We start from the raw sequence: 20,905 nt of genomic DNA on the forward strand, positions 1-20,905 counted from the left end.
GCACCGGCTTTCTAGGCTGCAGACACTGTCCGCTGCAGCTACCCAGCCCAGCGGGAAGCCCACGTTCTTCTGTGTATTTGGACCAAACACTTACCCTGTGTCTGTTGTGTGCCAGGCAAAAAGCTTCTCCTTTTTAAAATTTAAAAAAATTATTTTATGTATTTTTGTCCTCACCTGAGAACATTTTTTCACTGCATTTAGAGAGAGGGGAAGGGAGAGAAACATGGATGCAAGAGAGAAGCTTCCAGACTGGTTGATTCTTGTACATGCCCAGACTGGGGATGATATGTGCCCAGGCTGGAAACCGAACTCCAACCTAGGCGTGTGTTCTGACCTGAAATTGAACACACAACCTATTGATTATGGGACGATGCTTCAACCAACTGAGCCACACCGGCCAGGGCAAAGCTTCTCCTTATAAACTTCATTTGTCAGGAGGTGCTGCCTGAGAAGGTGGCATCACCAGCCTCTTTTCAGACAGAACAGGAGAAGAGTAAAGGACTGGCTGGGGTCTGTTACCCTGAACTCCAGGCATGGCATTGTCTCCGCTAGCCCCAGCTGCCTTGTCCTTGGGCTCAAGAAAAGCCTGCACAGGAGCGCAAGTTCAAGAGGGCGCATGCTCGTCTTATGAGCACGTGCGTGGACCTTCCGACCTTACCGCTTCTAGGGACCACAAGAAAGGGCTTCCAAGACAGATCCCGAATTCAATGTCATTTCACTAGCCCAGATCCCCTCAGAAAATGCCACAACGGGGGATAAAACTTTTATATGCTTTATTGATTCAGGGGACTAACAAGGCAGCATTTGGTCAGTTAAGAAAGGCACCTCACTGAAAATACATCACAGTGCTGTCGAGTGGTCCCAGTCACAGGATTTGAGGACAGGAAGGGCGATCTTTGGATGATGTTGCGTAGAACACTTGCTCATTTATTTAAAGGGTCCCGTCACACATCATGGATGAGAGAAGGCAAGAGCGTGGGGCCGTGGCACGTGCCGGGTGGCTGCTGAGTGCTTGCCCATGAGGTCAGGTGGACTGGTAAATCACTGGTAAGTCGGGAAGGGAGTGGGACCAGCCTGTCCCACCCTCCCTGTGACTCCTGTAAACTTGATTTGCTGGGCCACTGCCCCTGCGAGCACACCCTATATCTCTTTCAAATGCGGAGATCGTTTTTGATCCCATGGTGAGGGGAGCCAGCGTCAGCAGTCCAACCCCTCTGTCCCAAGTCGCAGCACAGACGGGACGACAGTTTGATTCCAGCTTCCATGGGCTGGCAACCCATGGGGTTCTGAGATAAAGGCTGAGGACTCTGGCTTCAAAAAATATTGTCACCAGTCCAGAGTAAATGAGAACTTGATTTTTCAGAAATAGTACTATACCTCCTTATTTCTACTTATACCTTCCAATCAGTCTTTTAAAAAATTAATTCCTCATACTTTTTAAGACTCCTACTATAGAGAAAAGAAATCGCTTCACTACAACACTACTGTTCTTCCAGTATTCTTCTCGAGCCCTTCACCACTCTTGACTCTCCGTCCTTACCCTGACCACGCCCGCCCCCCTCTGCCCAGCACCTAAGAGCAGGGATCATGCCGCAGGGTGATGAGCAGTGGTGCGGTCTCGCCTGGCCTTCTGTTACTAGGCTGAAATAGAGAGGAAAACAAGAGAGAACAAAATGGGTTTTTAAAAACCAAGTAAACATCAGAGAAGGCTGGCATGCTCGCCCCAGCAACCAAACACATTAAACACTGGACATGTCTCTGCCAGGTGAAAGCTCTCATGCTTGCTGAGATTGAGGCTCTGGAATTAAATGAAGCAAAAATCAACCCCTAACCAGCCCCCCAAAAGGCATATGCATCCCCACGACCTAGTTTTCACTAGCAGTCCAAGTATCACACGCACACGTGTGTGCAGGTACGCACATTTGAATGTATGTGGCTGGATGACAAATATTTACGCAAGGATTGTGCACATTCAATTAGCAAACATCCGAGGCCCTCAAATTTGAGGTCAAATGCCCGTAACTGTCAAAGGGGAGTGGACTCGAAGATTCATGAGGCTACCCTCACCCAGAGGAGAATCCCAGATCCCTGCAGCCGGAACTGACAGTTTTGGTTTCACTCCCTTCCCTTGTCCATTCCCAGAAGTCATGTGCTTCCCAGAAACACCCCACACCAGATGGGGTGGAGTTAGTTTACAGCCAGGGAAAGGAGGCAGAGCAGAGCCAGCAGACACTCACTTGAACCAGACAAAGAGAGAAGCAAGATGGCCACGTACCCACGCCCAGCTTCCACGTGGGCAGAGGACAAGCCCGCTGGTAGTCCCACAGACAGCAGGAGAGCTCAGGCCAGGTGGAGACAGGGCACTCTGGAGTCACTGCACTGAGTCAGCAGATTACGCCAGGGCAGGAGGCGTTATTTACTGGACCTGCCACAGATTTTCTAATGGTTTCTCCAGAGGCTGTTGCTTTTGTGGCCCCTCACAGCACTCTACTTAATTCATCCATCTGCCACAAATCAAACCAGAGACCAAAAGGCACAGCACAGAACCCAGGGAATGCTTTATAGCTGGGGAGTGGAGGTTTGTCATAGAAGTTGATTACTGTCACAGTTAATTTTATATTTGGGTGATCTTTCCTCAGGGAGTCTGTGGCCACCACCATCGTGAAGTAAAGGGTGAAGGACTGGGTCTGCAGGGGAGAGGGTTTGGGTTCGAAAGGTCTGTATGTGACTCATCTGAGTTTCATATCCCGGAGAGGGGCTGGGTTTGAATACATGCTAATCAAAACGTCTCCAAGAATAGGTTTCCTTCAAATCTGTTTCGGCCATCCTTGGAATCAGAGGCAAATATTAAAAATAAAAACAAAATCCACTTTGGGGATTGGCTGCTCTCCAATGCCCAGCCTAGATGTTCAGAGGACAGCCTGAATTGAAAAGGATCTCTCATCTGATTTAATTCTTTGGCCACAATTCAGTTTTCAAACACAGGTCCCAAATGATTCCTACTTCACAGAAACGTGATGCAGATCACAAAAATATTCCAACTTGGCTTGGCATTTCCTATGATACCCTTTTCTGATAATTTCTGAGGTCTGAAACGTAAGTACCCTTTGACTCCCATTTAAGGGGAAAAAAATCAGTGTTTCCTGTCCACACACTGACTCACGTGGCTTTTCATTGTGGGTTAGGATACAAGTGGGATTCCTTGCCAACAATCTGCCATCGGGAACTTTGGTCCTGTCTGGCTACACTTGATCCTGGATTTCTAACCAGCTGCTGGAGACAGAAAAAATACCAGGGGTTTGGGGTACCTGCCAGGTCCCTGAGTTAGTTTATTTTGCTCAAAAAATAAAATTAAGGGTATGTCTAGAGAAGTAAACAGCTGGTAAAGCAACCTCGCCTGTAACTGAGAGAGGAGGAGCATGTACACACACCGACACCAAACCACACACACAGATGAGATGAGAGCTGCCCACACACCAAAGATACATCAAGCAAGTGCTTTTTAATCAGTACATCGAACCATATTCTTGCTGGCCTGAGGAAGCTCCCTTCTGCCTGGTCTGCCATTCCCACCCACTCCCTCAACAAGGACAGGAGGAAGAAAGAAATGCCTTTTTAGATGCAACATTAGATAAACATAACCAGGTCTTTACATGTGGCTTTGGAGAAGGCTGCTAGGATGCTGGCAAACACGACGTCAGGGGTCTGGGACGCGTCGATGGTAGAGTGGATCCCCCGTTTCCTGTAGTACTCCACTAGCGGGGTGGTCTGGGTGTGGTAGGACTCCAGGCGGATTTTCAAGGCCTTCTCATTATCATCAGACCGGTGGACCAAGGGCTCCCCGGTGATCTGAGAACAAGAAGAGGACAAGGAAAAGCCGGACTGTTAGCAAAGGTTTCCTTAGCCAATGCCAGAGGCAGATCTGAGGCGCTGTCTGATCCCAAAGTCCATCACCAGGAAAGACATCGACAACCTAGACCCTCTCCGATAAAGAACTATAAAGAGTTCACCACCCCCAGCAAGCTGGTCCCAGGAGCAGACCAACTGGCCCAGGGAAGTCAGGGAGCCTGAAACAGCAATGCCGAGGGAAGGGGCTTGTGAGAGGAGGACAGGCAATGCTCTTCTCTCAGCTTTTGCTCAGGCTCTTCAGCTTCTAAGGCGAACATTTCTAGGTTCGGAAGCAAGAACGCTAGAGGCCCTAAGACCAGGACAATACATCAAAATCAGAGCTGCAGCAGCAATTATAACCATAGCTGTCTGAGGACACTGTGTTTTTACTAGGGTGTCAGCCATCAAAATTCTGAAAGTAGCAAGTGAAGTGCACAAGAACTCTGAATGGCAGAACTGCTAATTCTGTGAAATGTGACTAAAGTAACACGATGGCTTTGGATCCTGTATGACCTGATGAACTTGTCTCATAGGCAAAGGCAAATCCAGGAAATTCTCATCATTGCTGCCGGCATGCTCTAAACATACGAAAGACTATTCATGGCAAATGTTACAGTGAACATGCACGAGCCCCTCCCTTTCACAAACTATTGAAAACTGCCATAAAAATTTGGCGATGTTAATCTAGCCAAAAATATTCTGAATTTGTAGGGCACAGCAGAGTCACTAGAGAGAGAGGACATTCTTCCGAGGCAGGTCAACAAACTTCTCTCTGGCACTATCTTCTCCACCCTGGTTCTAATTCTTGGCTTCCAGCAATCTTCTCCTGACTAGTTGACCATTTAGGTTACCATGTCGTCAGAAAGGTGCTGCTCTGGACAAAAGACAGGTATAAACTGGGCAATGGGATGCAGTTGGCACTGGTAGCATCTCAAGGTCAAGCAATAAGCCACCTGGAGAGACACTATATAGATGAGCCACAGCCCATGTGATTTACACGATAGTTCTATTTCTCATGGTTAAGTTAGTAATACTGGCAGGATAAAGGGAAGATGAAAAAACAAAGAAAGCAAAAGAAGAAAGGGGAAAGGAAGGAAAGGAAATTTCCTGGTCTGATTCTACATACATCATCTTTCATGGGCTCCTTTGGGGGGTTGAACTCCTCGTGGTAGGAACGGCCACTCACGGGGTGAATCAGCCTGAAAGATAGCAAATGAACACAAGTCAGGTGGCCTGAATGTATCCCGACCCACAGCAGTTTCCAAGATGACAAGCAGAGACAGAGAAGCTGGACGCAAGGACCCTAACCTAGCAGAAAAAGGCTATAAGCACCTCGTGCTTAAGATAACCGGGCTTGCGCCTAAGTATGTTTTCTATTTTGACCCAACATTAAATACGGGTCTGGCTGAAGAGGCTGGCATACCGACCTAATTCAGGACCTCAAAGAGGATCTCTGGTACTGGTCTCACACAGCTGTTCATTCTACTCACCCATTTACTCAACAAGCATTCACTAGGTGCCTAGTCTGGTTCAGGCCTTACACCGAGTCCAGGGGCTGCAGAGCAACGAGCCAAGTCCCCTGCTCGCAGCAGTGCTTAATTGAGTGGGGGAGACAAACGTGGAGATAAACAGCTACGATAAACCTGATAACCCTTTAACAGAGGTTTGTACAAAATGCTACGGGGGACAGAGGACAGAGAAACCAACCTGAACTTCTAATCTTGCTTGGTTATAAATCCAGAAAGGTGCTATTGGAAAAACATGTCCTGTGGATGCAAACACCACCAGACAATGCAGCACCCATTTTTTATTGCATACAGAACAGATGGCAAACACAAGGCCCACAGGACAAATCTGGCCGGCACCTTGTTTCTACTCGGCGGCAGCACCAAGCTCTGGCTTAACTGTTAAGGAGTACTTACATTTATACAGTCCTAACATTACATTCGGCCCTTTGAAGGCAACTGTGAGGCTGATGTGGCTCCCAGAGAAAGTGAGTTTGACACCCTTGAGATAAAAAAGAGCCCAACCACTAAAGGGCAATACTCAAGGTGATGGGAAGGTCATGGAACAAGGAGCCCAATAAGAAGCACTTACTTGATACTGAAGCATAGCTGGTAGCCACATTGGTGTTGTGCCCCCTTTGGCAACAAGCCTGTGTTCCCGACTGGACGAGGCCACGCCACGGGAGCCCAGAAACATACGAAGGGAAGCAGGCAGGCTGAACACAGCTCAGCAGCCAGGGCTCACTTGCTCAGGTTTATGTGGTTTTCCAATCCTGTGCCAATCAAGGTCTGCCTATGTAACCGACGGCAGCTCTCAGGGTCTATTAGGCCAGAGCATTCCAACATTTTTCACCTCTTTGCAAGCACAGAAACACAGTACTCAAGGTTCTTGCTCCTCCAGGCCTGCCCAGCTGCTTTGACAGTTGAAGGAATCAATGTCTCAGCTCATCAGTTAGGAAAGTCTGCGTTAGACTATCAAAGCCACAACTGAGTAAAATGTGATGTGTTTACAGCAAAGGCAGGTTCATTTACAGCCCTGGAGAGAGGGGTGAGATGATGGCAGAGCAAACTAGCTGCACCAAGTGGGCCTGTGACTGTAAGCATGTAACGTGAGGATGGGCCCTCCTTTATTTCAGCTGTTGGGGGAGCTCGTCTGGTGCACCACTGGGAGACCTGGGGACAGGAAGAGTGAAGGCCGTTCGACTCAGCTATAGCTTTCCCTTTGGGAAGGGTGGGGCCGTGAGGTGGGGGCTCTGTTTCTTCACTTTCTGGACAGCACAGTGCACATAGCAGCCAGATGGCAATAAACTTGACTCCCTCCTCTTCACTTCTCTACAGCTCTTGCTCACTCCCAGATTCCCTCAGCCCTCCAGTTATACACAAGAGTGCTCCTTCCCTGCTCACAAACATCATTTTAAGAGGAATGCAAGGCTCATTCCTTAAAAGGAAAGGAAAAGAGAGAAAGCCCAATCTCCAAGTTCTCAAAATGGAATTGGTCTTAAGTACCAACCAAAACAGCTCTGTGAGTCACTGAGCCTGGCCTGGAGGCGGAGGTGAGGATGTGGCGGGATAAGGGCTGGGAATCTACAGCCACTGCTACCTTGACTGCGACACTTCAGACACCTGTATTCTCACCCACAAAATGGGGATGAGACATCAGGCTAATGATACCAGAGAACCAAATGGTAAAATAATTAGGATACTAGAGAGCCAACACTGAATAAGTTAAAACCCCAAACCACCAACCATACTTATTCAAGAAATAAAATAATGACTCAAATTTATCAGAAGTGATAGCTGAGCTAATTCAGAAGATATCTACAGTGGGGTCCTTACCATGTCAGGTTTAAATAAGAACCAATTAAACTGCTGGTTCCTGACTTTTACTGCCAACATTGTGGACCAGGAGGTAGAAAGCAGGCTTCTGGTGTCAGTCCTGTCGCTGATCTGCAGAGTGAACTTGGAAAACACCAGTTTGGCTGTCCCATTTCCTCCACCTCGAGGGAGGGGGTCACACTAAACCACTCACTTCCAAACCGAGAGACTGGGTCTTCTCTGCTCCGCCCTCTCCAGCAACCCGGTACTTTGTTCTTCAGAATCTCCGTTCCCTACCAGCCAGCCCCAGCTAGTCTTCATCACTCCACGTGGGGGTCAAGCAGGCTGCTGGGTGCAGTCCTTGTCTGTTTCTCCTTTCCCCCAATTTAGCCTGTATGCCAGGACCAAGCTAGTGTTCCTAGAATATCGTTTTTGCTACAACACCTAGTGGCTTAACAACATGCCACGATTCCTGACTTTGCCGTCTCTGTCCTCCGCACCGTGGCAGGCCTGCCCCAGTCTAGCTCCCATCCTACCTTCCCAACAGCTCTCATTCTACACCCAGTCCCCCGACGCGTGCCCCAGCTCTGGACAGATGTCCTGCCACTAGCCCCGGCTAGAACCCTTCCCCCAACCAACATTCATTCTGGCCTTTACTCCCTTCTGGGAAAGCCATCAAATTCTTCTCTATCCAGGAGGGTCAAGTTTGACATTACACCTCTCCTAGGTGGCCTTCCCTCACTCCCCCAGACCCTCTTCTTGGACTTCCCACTGCACGAAACAGCCCAGGTGTCGTGTAAACTCTCTGGGGTCAGAGATGGGCGTCGTATTGTTCTTCTATATCCTCTCCTGCTCCCTGCACCTGAGCCCAGGACCGTGCTGGGCACAAAGCAGGTCTTCAGGAAGTGGCTAATTGAATCAAAGGCCCCCAGTGTCACCGAGTACTGCTAACATCTGCTGTGCACACCAGGGCCCCCCACCCTGGTGACGTCCCGCCCTGTCAATCCTATTGCTTCTTGGCCCACATCAACTCTGTCTACCTTGTGCCAGTGGGGACGCAAAGAAATAGCAGTCCCTGCACCGAAGGAGCTAGAAACACAAAACCTGGACATCTGAAAAGAGAATGAATGTAAGATGATCGCACTGCATCTAACAGAGCCGTATAGGAAGACGCCTCTAACACTCCCTCTTTGGTCTGTTGACAAGCCTGCCTCTCTCCCTGAGATACGGATGGCAAAAATGTTCAACTTCATCAGGAAATTAAAGTACCACAATTTACAATAAGAAAGCAGTTTTCTCCTAATTAAATCCAAAATTTTACATGTACTGTGATGGTCACAGCATCAATCTGACCGTGAACAACCGGAGGAAACGCGATGCATGACAAAAATGGAACAATTAAGTGCACAATGGTTCATCTGTGAAATACGATACAGCAATTAAAGACAGCGATCACAGAGGTCTGGGTCCTAGGCTGACTACTTTCACGAGATCCATGAAAATAACGCAGGAACAAAAAAAGCTAAAGCGCACATTGAAAAAGAGGTTGTAGGGAGCTACTGGTGGCTGAGAGCTTTCAGCCCAGTCCCGAAAGGCACAGAGCCGACGCGGAGTGAAGAGTAGAAGAGGGCGGAGGAGACACGCCCGAAGCAGCGGCGATCTTTCGGATCACGCTTGTTCAGATGCAGAAGCATTTCTGTGTTCAGTGTTGACTACTATAGAGAAACAAGCACTTTGTTTTACTTATTATTTTTTTAAAGAGAGGAAGAGAAACCTCAACGTGTGGTTGCCTCCTGTGAACCCCCTACTGGGGACCTGGCCTGCAAACCAGGCAAGTGCCCTGACTGGGAATTGAACCTGTGACCCCTTGGTTCACAGGCCTGCACTCAATCCACCGAGCTACACCAGCCTATTTTATTTTATTTTATTTTATTTTTAAAAATAATTTATTTATTTATTTTTAGAAAGAGGGGGAGGGAGGGAGAAAGAAAGGGATAGAAACATTGATGTACAAGAGGAACATTGATTGGTTGCTTCTCACACACCTCAACAAGGAACCTGGCCTGCGACCCAGGCATGTGCCCTAACCGGGAAATGAACCGGTGACCTTTCGGTTTGCGGCACATCACCCAACCCACGAGCCACACCAGCCAGGGATAGAAACAAGCACTTTAAAAGAAAACACACAAAACCCCCACAGTGGTTGTGGCAAAGGTGGCTGTAGCATGAGCAAATTTTCTTTCATTTTCTAAACTTGGTATAGATTGTCATATTATTTTTATAACAAAAAGCCTACAGCAAGATATGGCAACTCCAACTTAAATCAGATTTTTAAAAGCACTAAAACTGAGGTACACAACAATAAAAATAGAAAAAAAACATATAAAAATAAAACAGTGGTACACACATAAAGAAGTTACCATTTCTTACGCACATACAATCCACAAGGCTCTGAATTACACAGGTGTTATCTAACCTGCACAACAGTTCTGCAAACAGGTATCACAACCCTCTTCCAAATACGAGAGTCAGAGCAGAAGGGTGACAGGCCTGACAGGCTGACTCCTAATCCCTTGCTCTTCTCTCCACATCCCCATCCATGTCACCACTTCAGCAGATGTCACCAGGAAAATTAATCCACGTTGAAATGGCACTAAGCTTCATGATTAGGACTAGGTCTGACTAATCCCTGAAGAAGCAGGAAAAGAAGGGACCTTCTGGGGACAAATACCTTCCTGTGATTCTCCGGATCAGCAGTGAGTCTGGGATGCGGAACTCGATCACAGAATCAAGCTTCTCTTTCCTCTTCTCCATGAGGTTGTCAAGCTGTAAAACAGTGTGTGTCCCGCCTAAGCTACCAGAGCTTGACCAGACCCACTTCCCTCAAAGGAATTAAGAGATTAAGGGCCAGAGTTCATTACCAAGCAATGGCGACACAAAACCGACCCACTCACCATTTCTGCCTGCCTCACGGTCCTAGGGAAGCCATCTAGAAGAAAACCATTTTTGCATGGAGGGGTGTCCAAATTCTTCTCAATGAGCTCCACTACCATTTCATCACTCACCTGGAAGTCAAGAACAAAACAGCTTTGGGTTTAAATACATTAACTAGGTGACATTTAACCCAACTCCCTGGTCACAAGTTGGTGTCCATACAACCTGACTGCTGCAGGAGACAGTGGCGGTTAACTGGACTGTAGAGACCTCCCCACTTTCCCTGTTTAACAATTTTGATTAGGCTCACAGTAGAGGGACCCAGGCCGCCCTGGACAGGAGGCAACAGAGAAGTTCACTGAATAGGCAAGACAGGATTAGAACCAAGGAACGCAGGAGCCAGCCCAACACACCCTGAGCCTCTCTGAAAACCCCAAATGAGGGCCCTTCCCAGCTTTCAAAAACTGGTTTCTTCTGGGCCTTCAGAGAAAAAAAGTTCCATGCAAGTGTTGCAGGGAAGCCTGCCCATCTCGGCAGCTAATGCGCTTATCTCCTGCGACCAGCTGCAAACGTGGGGGCAAAGTATAAGCTCTGCAACTAAGCGAAGACTGGAGATAAGTAATCTCATTGCCACATCCCAACTTTTTCTCAGTACAGGATCTTTTGCCAAGACCCAAAGTCCAGAATATCTAGCTCTCTGGCCTGACTCAAGGCCTTGCTGACATGAAGGGAAAGCTGGAGGAAAAGGGCAGGCAGGCGGGCAGACAGGGGTATCGTTCCACACAGGCACTGAATGCAAAGCCTGCCAGGAAGGACTGATTCAGGAATGGAGGCAAAGCCCAGCACCTTCCTTACCTAGCATGCTAAGTAAGTTATAAAAAGGCCAGAGGGCCAAACAAAAATATGACTTCTAAAGGCGATTTGCAGAGGCCAAGTCCCAGAATAACTCAGTTATAATTAAGTTCTGGCACTAATCAAAGAAGATTTAGTAGATAATAGACTGCATTTGTTTAATCAGATTAACTGGACTAAGAACTAGAGAAAATATTATTATATCCCCCAAATAGGAAGGATTACGTCTGTCAAAAGCAATTCCCGTTACAGACACAGAACAGAGTCACAAAAGAAGTTTGTAAACACTCTGCGGCTCCTTGGGTTCTCTCTTTGGCACATCCTTGAGTTTTTGCCTCGGGAATGCAGTTTCATTTCTGATCCTAAAAATTGGGTATAATACTCAATGCATCAGCACAAAGGGATCTCAAGAATACTATGAATAAATTACATGACATAAATTCAGAATGGACCAAGTAACCTGCTACTCTGAAGTTCATGTCATGTGCCAGTTTGTTAAAACACCCCATAGCACAGGGCCGGCCAATAGAACTCCCTATGAGGATGGGAATGTGCTAAGCCTGAGCCTTGGGCACACAACTGAAATGTGGCAAGTGCGACCGAGGAACTGAAGTTCATTCCAGTAGCTCCACGTGGCCACCCTTCTAGGCAGTGCGGGTCCAGACTCCGAGGAACATCCACACGCACTGGCACCACCACACCTACCAGTTTCCCGGCATCCATGGTTGCCTTCAGCTTTTTTCCCAGCTCTGAGCCAGAAGCCACCATGGCCCTCAGCATGTCCCCGGTGGCCAGATGGCAGACACAGAAGTTTTGGGCCAACTTGGGTGCCTGTGGAGGGGAAAAAAACCCCAAAATACAGTTATCACTGCAGGCCCTGGAGTCAGACTTCCTGGGTGTGAACCTGGCATTGCCACTTATTGGCTGTGTGAATTTTGGCAAATGCCTATTTCCTTACCTGTAACAGGGATAAAAGTACTTTAATTATATTCTACCATATAACAATTACAAAGTGATAAGAATGACATAAGATAATACATGTGAAGCACCTAGCATGCAGGAAGCCGTCCTATTAGCTGTTTTCCCTACTTCCACTACACACATCAGTGACACATGAGCCTCAGTTTCCCCACTATAAAAGGGACGAATAAAAAAAGCAGCATCAATACTTCATATGGTTGCTGTGAAGTTTAAGTGAGTGCATGTATGTGAAGCACAATGCCTGGCATGTAATGTGTTGAATGAATATTTGTGAAAGGATTGAATGTGAGGTTGTCAAGTGCTGTGGCCAGTGGCCCGAGAGGCAGAAGGGCCAAGGTGAAGAACAGAGGCTTCCCCCTGGCAGACAGTTCTTCTTCCCCATCCCTCAGTAGCTGCATTATCTCGGCCAAATCCCTTAACCTTGCAGAAGCTCGGTTTCTCATCTGTTTCAAATGAAGGCAAAAAGGCTCCATCAAGGAAGGCAGCTGTGAGGATCAGATGGGATGTATGTGAAGAGCGCCTGGCAAACAGTAAGCACTTACTATTAGTTTGAAGAAGCAGTATAGCCTTTTCGTTAAGAGCATCAGACTTGAGAATCAAACAGCCTGGGTTTCAGACTTCAGGTCTACCAATGACTAGATAGATATGTGACTTGAGAAAAATTGTATTACCTTTCAAAGTTTCAAATTTCCTCTAAGTAACATGGAGATGGTAATGGTAGCTACACCGCTGAATTGATCTGATTACACAGGATTCCATCTAGGCAGGGCCAGGCACATAGTAAGTGCTCAGTGAACACTAGCTGTTGACGTAACCTCTGCCCTAAGTCCACATTCATTCATACAGAAATGAATTTACTCATTCATCATACTGATGTCACTTCCAAGAACTCTCCTGGGAGCCAGGCAAACAGATCAATAGGAGACAGAGACCCTGTCCTCTCTGAGCTCACACTTTGGTGGACTATACATCAGAGTGAAGACTAGAACAAGAAGAAACCCTGGACAATTCAACACTGGTTTTGTACCTGCAATCTTCCACCCCCCAAAACAAACAAAAAGCCCATAGAACTCATGAGGCACAGAATCAGTTCCAAGGACCTTAATACTTAGCTTCCTGGCTCACTTGTTTTATTAAAAAAAGGAGGGTTGGATCCTTGTTCAAACCAGTTCTTTGGAAGTTTTCTTAGGTACACACAGTAAAAATTTAATAGATGGGGCTCGGTCCAGCAAATTCTGGTTTGTGATCCATGGAATGATTCAGTTCAAGCAAAGAAATGACTTTAAGCAAAACAGCACACATAAGAGAAGGCCTTACAAAGTTTGGAGGGCCAATGAAGGTCAGGAGTCTGGCAGTGGCAAACATTCCGGTTCTGCAGACTGGCCCAGGGGCCACACACCCAGGGAACTGTGCTTTTCTGCCAGTCTTTCTCTTTGATTGGTGAAATTAACTTGGGTGAAAGATTTGGAGGTCATGCTTGTTCAAGGGGAAAGGCTGGCCAAAGCACCAGAGAAGAAGTGCTGTTAGCAGCACAGAACCTAAGTATTCTATTCGAATCCCCACCAAACTACAGCACTCTTCCAGGTGACTGGATTCTATAGCTACGTGGAAGAATGCTCTAACAGAGAAGACGTGGTGTGGAAGAAGACTAACTCTTCATTCCCTGCTGGCTGCAAAGGAGTCAGTGTGATGGGTTGCAAGGAGCTCAGACTTTGGAGATTTGCCCATACACCTTCTGGTCAAGTTCTCAATACATGCGTGACCTTGAGCTAGTTACTCAGCTTCTGAGAATCTCAGTTTCCGCAACAGCCAGGTGGGACCTCTACTTCTCTACTTCTTAGTAGAGGTCTACAACCTCTACTTCTTAGAGCTGTTGTGAGGATAAAATGCCTCTTAACTCACCATGTAACCTTAGGCCACAGACTCTTTGAGACTGCATCTGTAAATTGGGGAGATTATTACCAAATTCACTGGGTGGGTAGGAGGAAGAAACAAAGGCTGTTAACAAATTATCATTCTTGATTTAATCGTGAAAACCCTAGCATTTGTCAGAGTCACTTACTGGCCACTTCCCACTGGCATTTTTGCACTTTTATGTATTGTTCCCATTCAGTTCACTTCTGCCTCTATACCTAGATTAACAGCAACAATGTAAGGATGGTGACTGCTACTCAAGAATCAGTCATGAGTTCAAATCTTGCCTTTGCTACTTCATGTGAATTCTGGGACAAGATACAGCCTCTGGGCTTCAATTTACCAGTAAAAAGGTATGGATAACAACAGGACCTACCGCCTAGGACTCCAGGCTTAAATAAGAGGATGCAAGTAAAGTCTTTGGCTGGGTGTCTGTTACATAATTGAGCAAAGGGTAACTATTTTGCACATTACATCCCCTCCACTAGGGCAAGGGCTACCCTCTGCATCTCCAGCACCTTAACTTATCCAGCAAAACGTGCACATGGTAGGAGAAAAATCTAACCTAAGGCAGCAGATAGCAGCAGGAAGAGCGGGAGCTTTGGAGTCATTCGGGTGCAAGGTCTGCCAATTACTTGCTATGTAACCTAGAGAACAAGCCCTCTGAACTTGAGTTTGTAGCTGTAAAAGGGGAATGAGAGTGTGGGTCTCACAACGTTGAGAGTCACTGCACTGACATAACTGACAGAGCCCCACCTGCAGGATGGCAGTGATTGCCTGCGTGTGCCTGGCCTTGAATTGGTATAGACTGGACACGTGAAAGAAAACGTGAAGGAGCTGGCAGATAAAACACAGAAGCAAACCTAAGTTTTGGCCATGCTGTAGGTACATCCAACCCCAAAAGGAGAAGGAACTAAGGTCATTTAAATAACAAACCCAGGTATTCTGTGTTGGGAACTGCCCTGCCTGGTTTCAAAAGGTGTAACCCCCCATGGCTAAGGCTGAGTAAAAAGACCTTGGGATCATAAGCCACTAAGGAGACAGAGCTTTTCCTCCCAGCAGGGGTGTAGCCTCTGCCCCCTTTACTTCACCCTGTTTGGCCCCTGCAGATCACTGGTTAGACTGGTTAGGCAATGATGGGTAAGATTCCTCAAGGGAGGGACAACTTAAGACAGGCATGGTTGTGACTGGGCCATTAGGGAAGGACTTAGGGGACTAAGAAAAGGGGTGATGGACCCTCACCCCTCGGCTTTGACACAGCCTGAGTCCTCATTCTATCTGTAAAAAGTCTCCTAATCTCTTGGCTGCCGGCATCCCCCACCTGACTTAAGCCTGAAACAATGCAGGAGGTGGGTGCAGCCCTGTGCTGGAAAGGGCAGTTTTCCGGGGGCATCAGGCCTAAGAAAGAATGCATAAAATCCTATGAAACCTGCTTTGCTAAGAATATCCTCAATTTAAATAAGGGTCCAAGCATAAAATGAGTTTGTTTCCCAAAGTTTCTGGCACTTTGTATCTGACCCTGACTCAGAATAAGCCCTTATAGTTCTTTGAATGTTATATATTGTTTGATCATTACTGCCTGACAATGACTGATGAACTTTATGCCCTGTATTCCTATGCAAATTAAACCCAATAAAAGCCCATTGAGGAATAGGCTCAAGGCCCCTCCCCTCTGAGAGATCAGCCACCTTCCCTCCACAAGCAGATCATGTTTTAGTAGGCTTATTCTCATCCACTGCAGTCGGGGGAGCTCTGCAGGCAGAGCACCATCCCCCTCCCCCCACCCCCCACCAATTCTGGACATTTAGACATCATTATGTTGATGAAAAATCAGTTTAAAAATGTTTAAACATTTCTAGTTAATGATTAGAAGTTTTAATAGGAAACAGATTTTATTCCAGTAACACCAACATAAAATACTGGGTTATGCAGGTAAAAAAAAAAAGACATATTAGTGGGAAGAAATCCAACATCACTGAGCAGGTACTAGGCACTAACCTAGGTTAGGGATTTTACATCAAAGATCTCAAACATTTACCAATAGGGACAGACACGCAATGCAAATGAATGACGTTGGTCAAATGGAAGCAGCAGGCATCCAAGAGCGCCATGCAGGGTACAGGAGGGCACATCTACAGTGGCCTTGCCACTCAACTGCACGGCAGGCCAGAATGGAGGCCCAGAGCCACCAGATGTGACTTCTCAAGAGAAACTGGGGCTCGGCATGTATAAGTGAAATTCCACAACTGAAAATTGTGTGGTCACCTTATTGTTTTGAAAGCTGACAAATAAAAGGAACAAATCAAGCATTTATCCTGACTTTTCTACACAAACCATGACAAATAGCAGATGAAAGTTTCTCTTTATAGAAATGGTTCGGCTAACAAACAAAAAGAGAATGATGTAATTAGAACACCACCATTGTGCTACCCGCCATGAACTCCTGGACCAGGCGCTGAACACCCGGGACAAGTGGGCCTGATGTGCCTCCTCATGGACAGCACCGCGCCACCTGCGACGCGGGCCAGGGAATTGAACTCAGCTCTGTTAAGTGTCTGATCAATCTCCCAGTTTACAGGAAAGAGAGGAAAGGGGAAGATGTTAAATATGCCATGGAGATACAATAAAAAATTCCCAGAAAGAGGGACACAATCAGGACAAACGACCCAGTCACACACACACACAAGCTATGGGACAGCTGTAAATTAAGAGACTTACAGCGGTCACATTTGTGAGACAAAGGGAAATATGAACCCTATTATAAATGGTTAATTCTTTAGGGGATATTGTGCTTGTTTACAAAAAAAAAGAATTTATCTTTTATTGAGCGATACCCACTGAAATATTCACAAATGAAATGTTACAATGTCTGGGTGCTGCTTTAAACTAATTTGCGGAGGAGTGAATGAGGAAGGAACGGGAACAGCTGATGCTGGCAGGAGCTGGGTAACAGGTATTCAGGGGCTCCTCACACCGCCCACCTTCTTTCGTGCCTTCAAACTCTTCATCATAAAGTGAGGGAGCCTTTGCAAGCAAAGTGCTGCTGCAGGCTGCCTCTTTGTAACCTGATTTATGAACACTTCTTTCTTTATTTAACTCCATCAAACTGCAACCTCCAGTATTCCTATTGCCCCCAGTATTAAAAGCTATATTGAGGTTAAAGTGACTTGTATAAATCTTACCCTTTCTTCAAGTCCCAGCTCTAATCACATCTCCTCCACTTCCACAAAGCCTCTGACCAGCTCCTACCATACCCACATTTTTATAAGTCAGCGGATAATTTTCTTCAAATCTTCCTGACTACATCACCCTTTACACTGAAATAGATATAAGTTGGTGCGGGGGTGATGGGAGATGGAGATGTATTACTAAGATGGGGGAATCGATCATTATTGAACACCTACTATGTGCCAGGTTGTTCCCTACATACCTACAGGTGCTTCACACACATATATGACATTATCTTCCAAAACCCGATGAACTTTGGGTCTACATGGGCACTGCTTTATCTGAATGCATAAGGTGGGGGACTACCTTACCTTGCATGAGTAAGGCAGGGGACCTATTTTTCAGGTGAGAACACTGAGGCTTGGCAGTTACAAAGTTTGCTAGACTGTATAAAGCCATTGTCCCAGCACTGGCTGGCTTGTTCCTTTTCCAACTACTGAAAGTATAAGCTTCACTATGAACTAAGAAAAAATAATCAATGCCTTTGAACTACCCCGTTTACACTCACAGCAGAAGTCTGCCAAGTCTAAGGAAGCCTACAGGTTACCTAATAACTGAGGGTGGTAGCAACAGGAAAGAGACTTAGTGTTACCGAGGACAGGGGGATTATGTAACAGTGAGCTCCAAAGAAGAATCAGCTCAGGCTAAAGAGAATAAAGGGTAAGTGGTCCTTCCTGACCTCGTGCCCAGAGCTAAAAAGCAAAACCACAGGAATAAACTGAACCTTCCAGACATGCTTTCCCACCATCCACATGAATCTGTATCCATCCATTTCCAGTAATCCCAACAAGTGTCAAGTGATGTGCTGGGTGCCGCAAGATGGTCTGTTTGCCAACACTTTGCAGTCTTCGAAAGTGTAGGAAGAGCAGAGTGGGCGGTCCCCAGAAGCCCATTCACTTGGCAGCTCAGACTTTCAAGAATTCCCTCTCTGGAATCTAACACGCAGGAGCCTGGGGCCCAGGGGCAATGCCAGGCCCAAGGCAGGAAGAGTTGCTGATCCAACCTATGGATTTACAAATCCCAGCCTTAATCTATGGGCCCATTCCATCCCAGACACCAAGTGAGGTCCCACTGTCTGCTAGTGAAGGAGGTACCTTCAGATGCCAATATTACTTGGAGCCCGTGTCTCTTGAGGTTCCAGGCTCCACTGAGTCAATTTTGCTAACTTGGAAAAGCCACCGGACTTCCTGGGCCTATTTTCTGAACTGTAGATTTAGGTACCCACCCCGCACCACTCCCCACTTAACTGGCTCATGCAGGTCATACTTCACTTCTCTTAGCAGTAGTTTATCTTTGCAGTATTGTACTAATCAGCACATGTCAGCTTTCACTCTGCTCCACGCGCTGGAGACGCTCCGCCACGTTTAGTCATTAATCATTGTAAGAAACGCTCCCCTACTCTGAGTGCCTGGACGAAACCCCGGGCAGTTCTCTCCCAAATCGCACGGAATCTGGGATTCCTGCCGTCACTCAAGCTGTAATCTATATTCCTCAGCTCAGTGCTCACCCTACCCTTCAAAACCCTCAGCTTCTAACTCCTTAAGAGATCTAATCAGCCCTTAGATCTCCTAACATGACACCTCAAGCTTGGATCCCTCCAGAACTTTAATACTAACTCACACTTCCACGAACTCCAATTTCGACCCCTCCCCAAACGCCTCGTCAGAACCCCAGACGCTGGCCAGGGCACCGCAGGCAACAGCCCGCGGCGCCGCTCTGGGGCGGTCCGGACCTCCAGCCGCCCTGACCTTGGAGTTCCGTGGGCTCCGCCGTCACGCCCGGCCCTACAACTCACCTGGGTACCCTTTCCGGCCCCGGGCGGCCCCAGCAGCACGGCCCGGATGCCTTTAGGAGTCTCTGGGGCCGGTTCGGCCGCGGATACGTTGGGAGCCATGGCCGCCGAAGCCTCTCACTGCTTAAGTCGCTTACACACCTTTCAGGTCCACGGCTTCCAGGCCACCGCGCCACGCACAGACGCAAGCCCCGCTCCCCGCCCACACTGGTTCCTCGCCACGTCTGTCAGTCCCCTTTTCCCGCCCCTGAGCGCGACGGACACCTGAACTTACCAACCACGAGGCGGGAGTAAGGAAGGGGTGGGTCAACGTAAACTGGGGTGGAGGTGGGGCTCCTGCGGATGTGCGGAGTGGGCGGGGTGGGCTGAGTAGGCGGGAAAAGGTGAAAGCAAGACCAGAGGGCCTCTGGGAGTTCTGCTTACGCTTTTTGACAGTTAATGACACCGACAACTCCCGCGATCCAGCTGAAATTGCCCGTGAGAGTGTAAATAGGTGAAATCAGTTTTCGTAACAAACTGGCACTATGTATCAAATATCTTTTGGTCCAGCAATTCCACTTCCAAGAATGTAAAGGACATAACCAAGGATGTGTGTAAAGATTTGTGTAACAAATATATTAACTGTAGCATTTATAACAGCTCAAAAGTCCCAAACAAACAAACCAAAAAAACCAAAGGTGATATCCCAAATGTTCAACGATAAGAGATTGTTTAAATAAATGTTAAAAAAATTTGTATACTCGAATCCCCCCCCCACCCCGCCCCTGCCAAGATACTTAATCACACGGGATGTTCACCAAACAAGATATACAATTGCAGTTACAACAAAGCCCCAATTGTGTTTGGTAGCTACAAGTGATAGTCTCTGTATAGCGTCATTATATAAGCTTCTCCCCTTCTTAGTGCATTTTTTTATTTCCAATAAGTTCTCTAATGAATTCTGTAATAAGCAGTTATTACTTTTGAAATAAGCAAATGACTTTTTTAAGTCAGGAAAAGGTAGTTTTTCTCAAAAGAGATGACTTTTCTTGGACAGGGAAATAATTTCTATAGCTTTTTGTGTGTTAAAGTTTCATCCACACCCCCTCTGAAGTAAGCCCTGGATCCCTGGCAGGCCAGCCCCAAGGGCCCCTTTGAACCTCCAGTCCAGAGTGTGATTATGAAACAATTGTGTTTCCTCACAGGCTCAGAGTAACTCATTTCCCACATCCTGGTAATGCATTTGCTAGCCCTTTAGCTTGATCTCTTCTATTTCACCTCACAAAAGAAGTTAACTTCATTCTTCATCTCCACCCTGGATCTCTATAAGGTGTGCCTGACCTTGAAGGAGACAGGACTTGTTATGCCCATTTTTCAGGAAGACATGCAGTGACCAGCCCAAAGCCACACAGTAGCAGAGTCACAAGCCTGGGAACAAAAAGGTGGGGCCTTGGCAAGTACAGGGTTCATGGGGGTGAGGGTGAGGGTGGGAAAGCAGGCATATATTGGCTGAAGGAAGCTGCTATGTGGCCAAAATGCACTCCAATCCAAGAAGACCAGAGTTTATCAAGGATTTCCCAGGGCACTAGGCAAGGGGCCTAGGAGCAGCCTATCCTTTCTATCAGTGATCCCTACAGTGATACTTATCAGCCATGGACCCCCGAGGAAAAAAGCAACTAAGAGTATACATAAATATACACAGTGTAAGGTTTATTTCTTCAGGTTTTTAAAATGCTCTAGGCTTTGGGGCATACTAAGGACCATAAAGGGAATATTGAGAGCCCAGGAAAAGGAGGAAGTACCGCATTCATCTTCCACTCAACTACTGTTTTAAAGATTTAATTAAGTAATTAATTAATTTTTAATTAATTAAAATTAGTTAAAGGGGAAGGGAAGGAGAGAGAAAGGGTGAGAAATATCGATATGAGAGAGAAACATCGCTCAGTTGCCTCTCGTACACGCCAATCCAGGCATGTGCCCTGACCAGGAATCGAACAAGCGACCTTTCACTTTGTGG

At 46.9% G+C, this 20,905-nt stretch overlaps 1 protein-coding gene across 3 annotated transcripts; it reads right to left on the reverse strand.

Annotated features, from left to right (window-relative positions):
* Positions 1-758: 758 nt before the first annotated feature.
* Positions 759-19,101, reverse strand: AK2 (adenylate kinase 2). Of its 3 annotated transcripts, XM_028513209.2 has the most exons (7): positions 18,913-19,098; positions 11,700-11,825; positions 10,163-10,273; positions 9,940-10,034; positions 5,015-5,087; positions 3,654-3,849; positions 759-1,641 (listed from the first exon to the last, which is right to left on the reverse strand). In XM_028513209.2, exons 1-7 carry the CDS (start codon positions 19,009-19,011, stop codon positions 1,637-1,639), a joined length of 705 nt encoding a protein of 234 aa, XP_028369010.1. In that variant the 5' UTR covers positions 19,012-19,098; the 3' UTR covers positions 759-1,636. The 3 variants fall into 3 exon arrangements, with proteins under 3 accessions (XP_028369010.1, XP_028369009.1, XP_035881621.1); XM_028513208.2 differs by lacking the exon at positions 759-1,641 and having other exon boundaries at positions 3,460-3,849; positions 18,913-19,100; XM_036025728.1 differs by lacking the exons at positions 759-1,641; positions 9,940-10,034 and having other exon boundaries at positions 3,714-3,849; positions 18,913-19,101.
* Between the last annotated feature and the right edge of the window lie 1,804 nt (positions 19,102-20,905).

The sequence above is a fragment of the Phyllostomus discolor genome, chromosome 5 (assembly GCF_004126475.2).
Source record: "Phyllostomus discolor isolate MPI-MPIP mPhyDis1 chromosome 5, mPhyDis1.pri.v3, whole genome shotgun sequence".
NCBI classification, from domain to species: domain Eukaryota; kingdom Metazoa; phylum Chordata; class Mammalia; order Chiroptera; family Phyllostomidae; genus Phyllostomus; species Phyllostomus discolor.

Excerpts from the sequence above, each read along its gene's own strand:
- AK2 (XM_028513208.2), bottom strand. The coding sequence starts at position 19,011 with ATGGCTCCCAACGTATCCGCGGCCGAACCGGCCCCAGAGACTCCTAAA. Across the intron at positions 11,826-18,912 it reads GGGCCGGAAAGGGTACCCAG|GCACCCAAGTTGGCCCAAAA; the intron begins GTGAGTTGTAGG and ends TCCCCTCCACAG. Across the intron at positions 3,850-5,014 it reads AGGAGCCCATGAAAGATGAT|ATCACCGGGGAGCCCTTGGT; the intron begins GTATGTAGAATC and ends TCTTGTTCTCAG.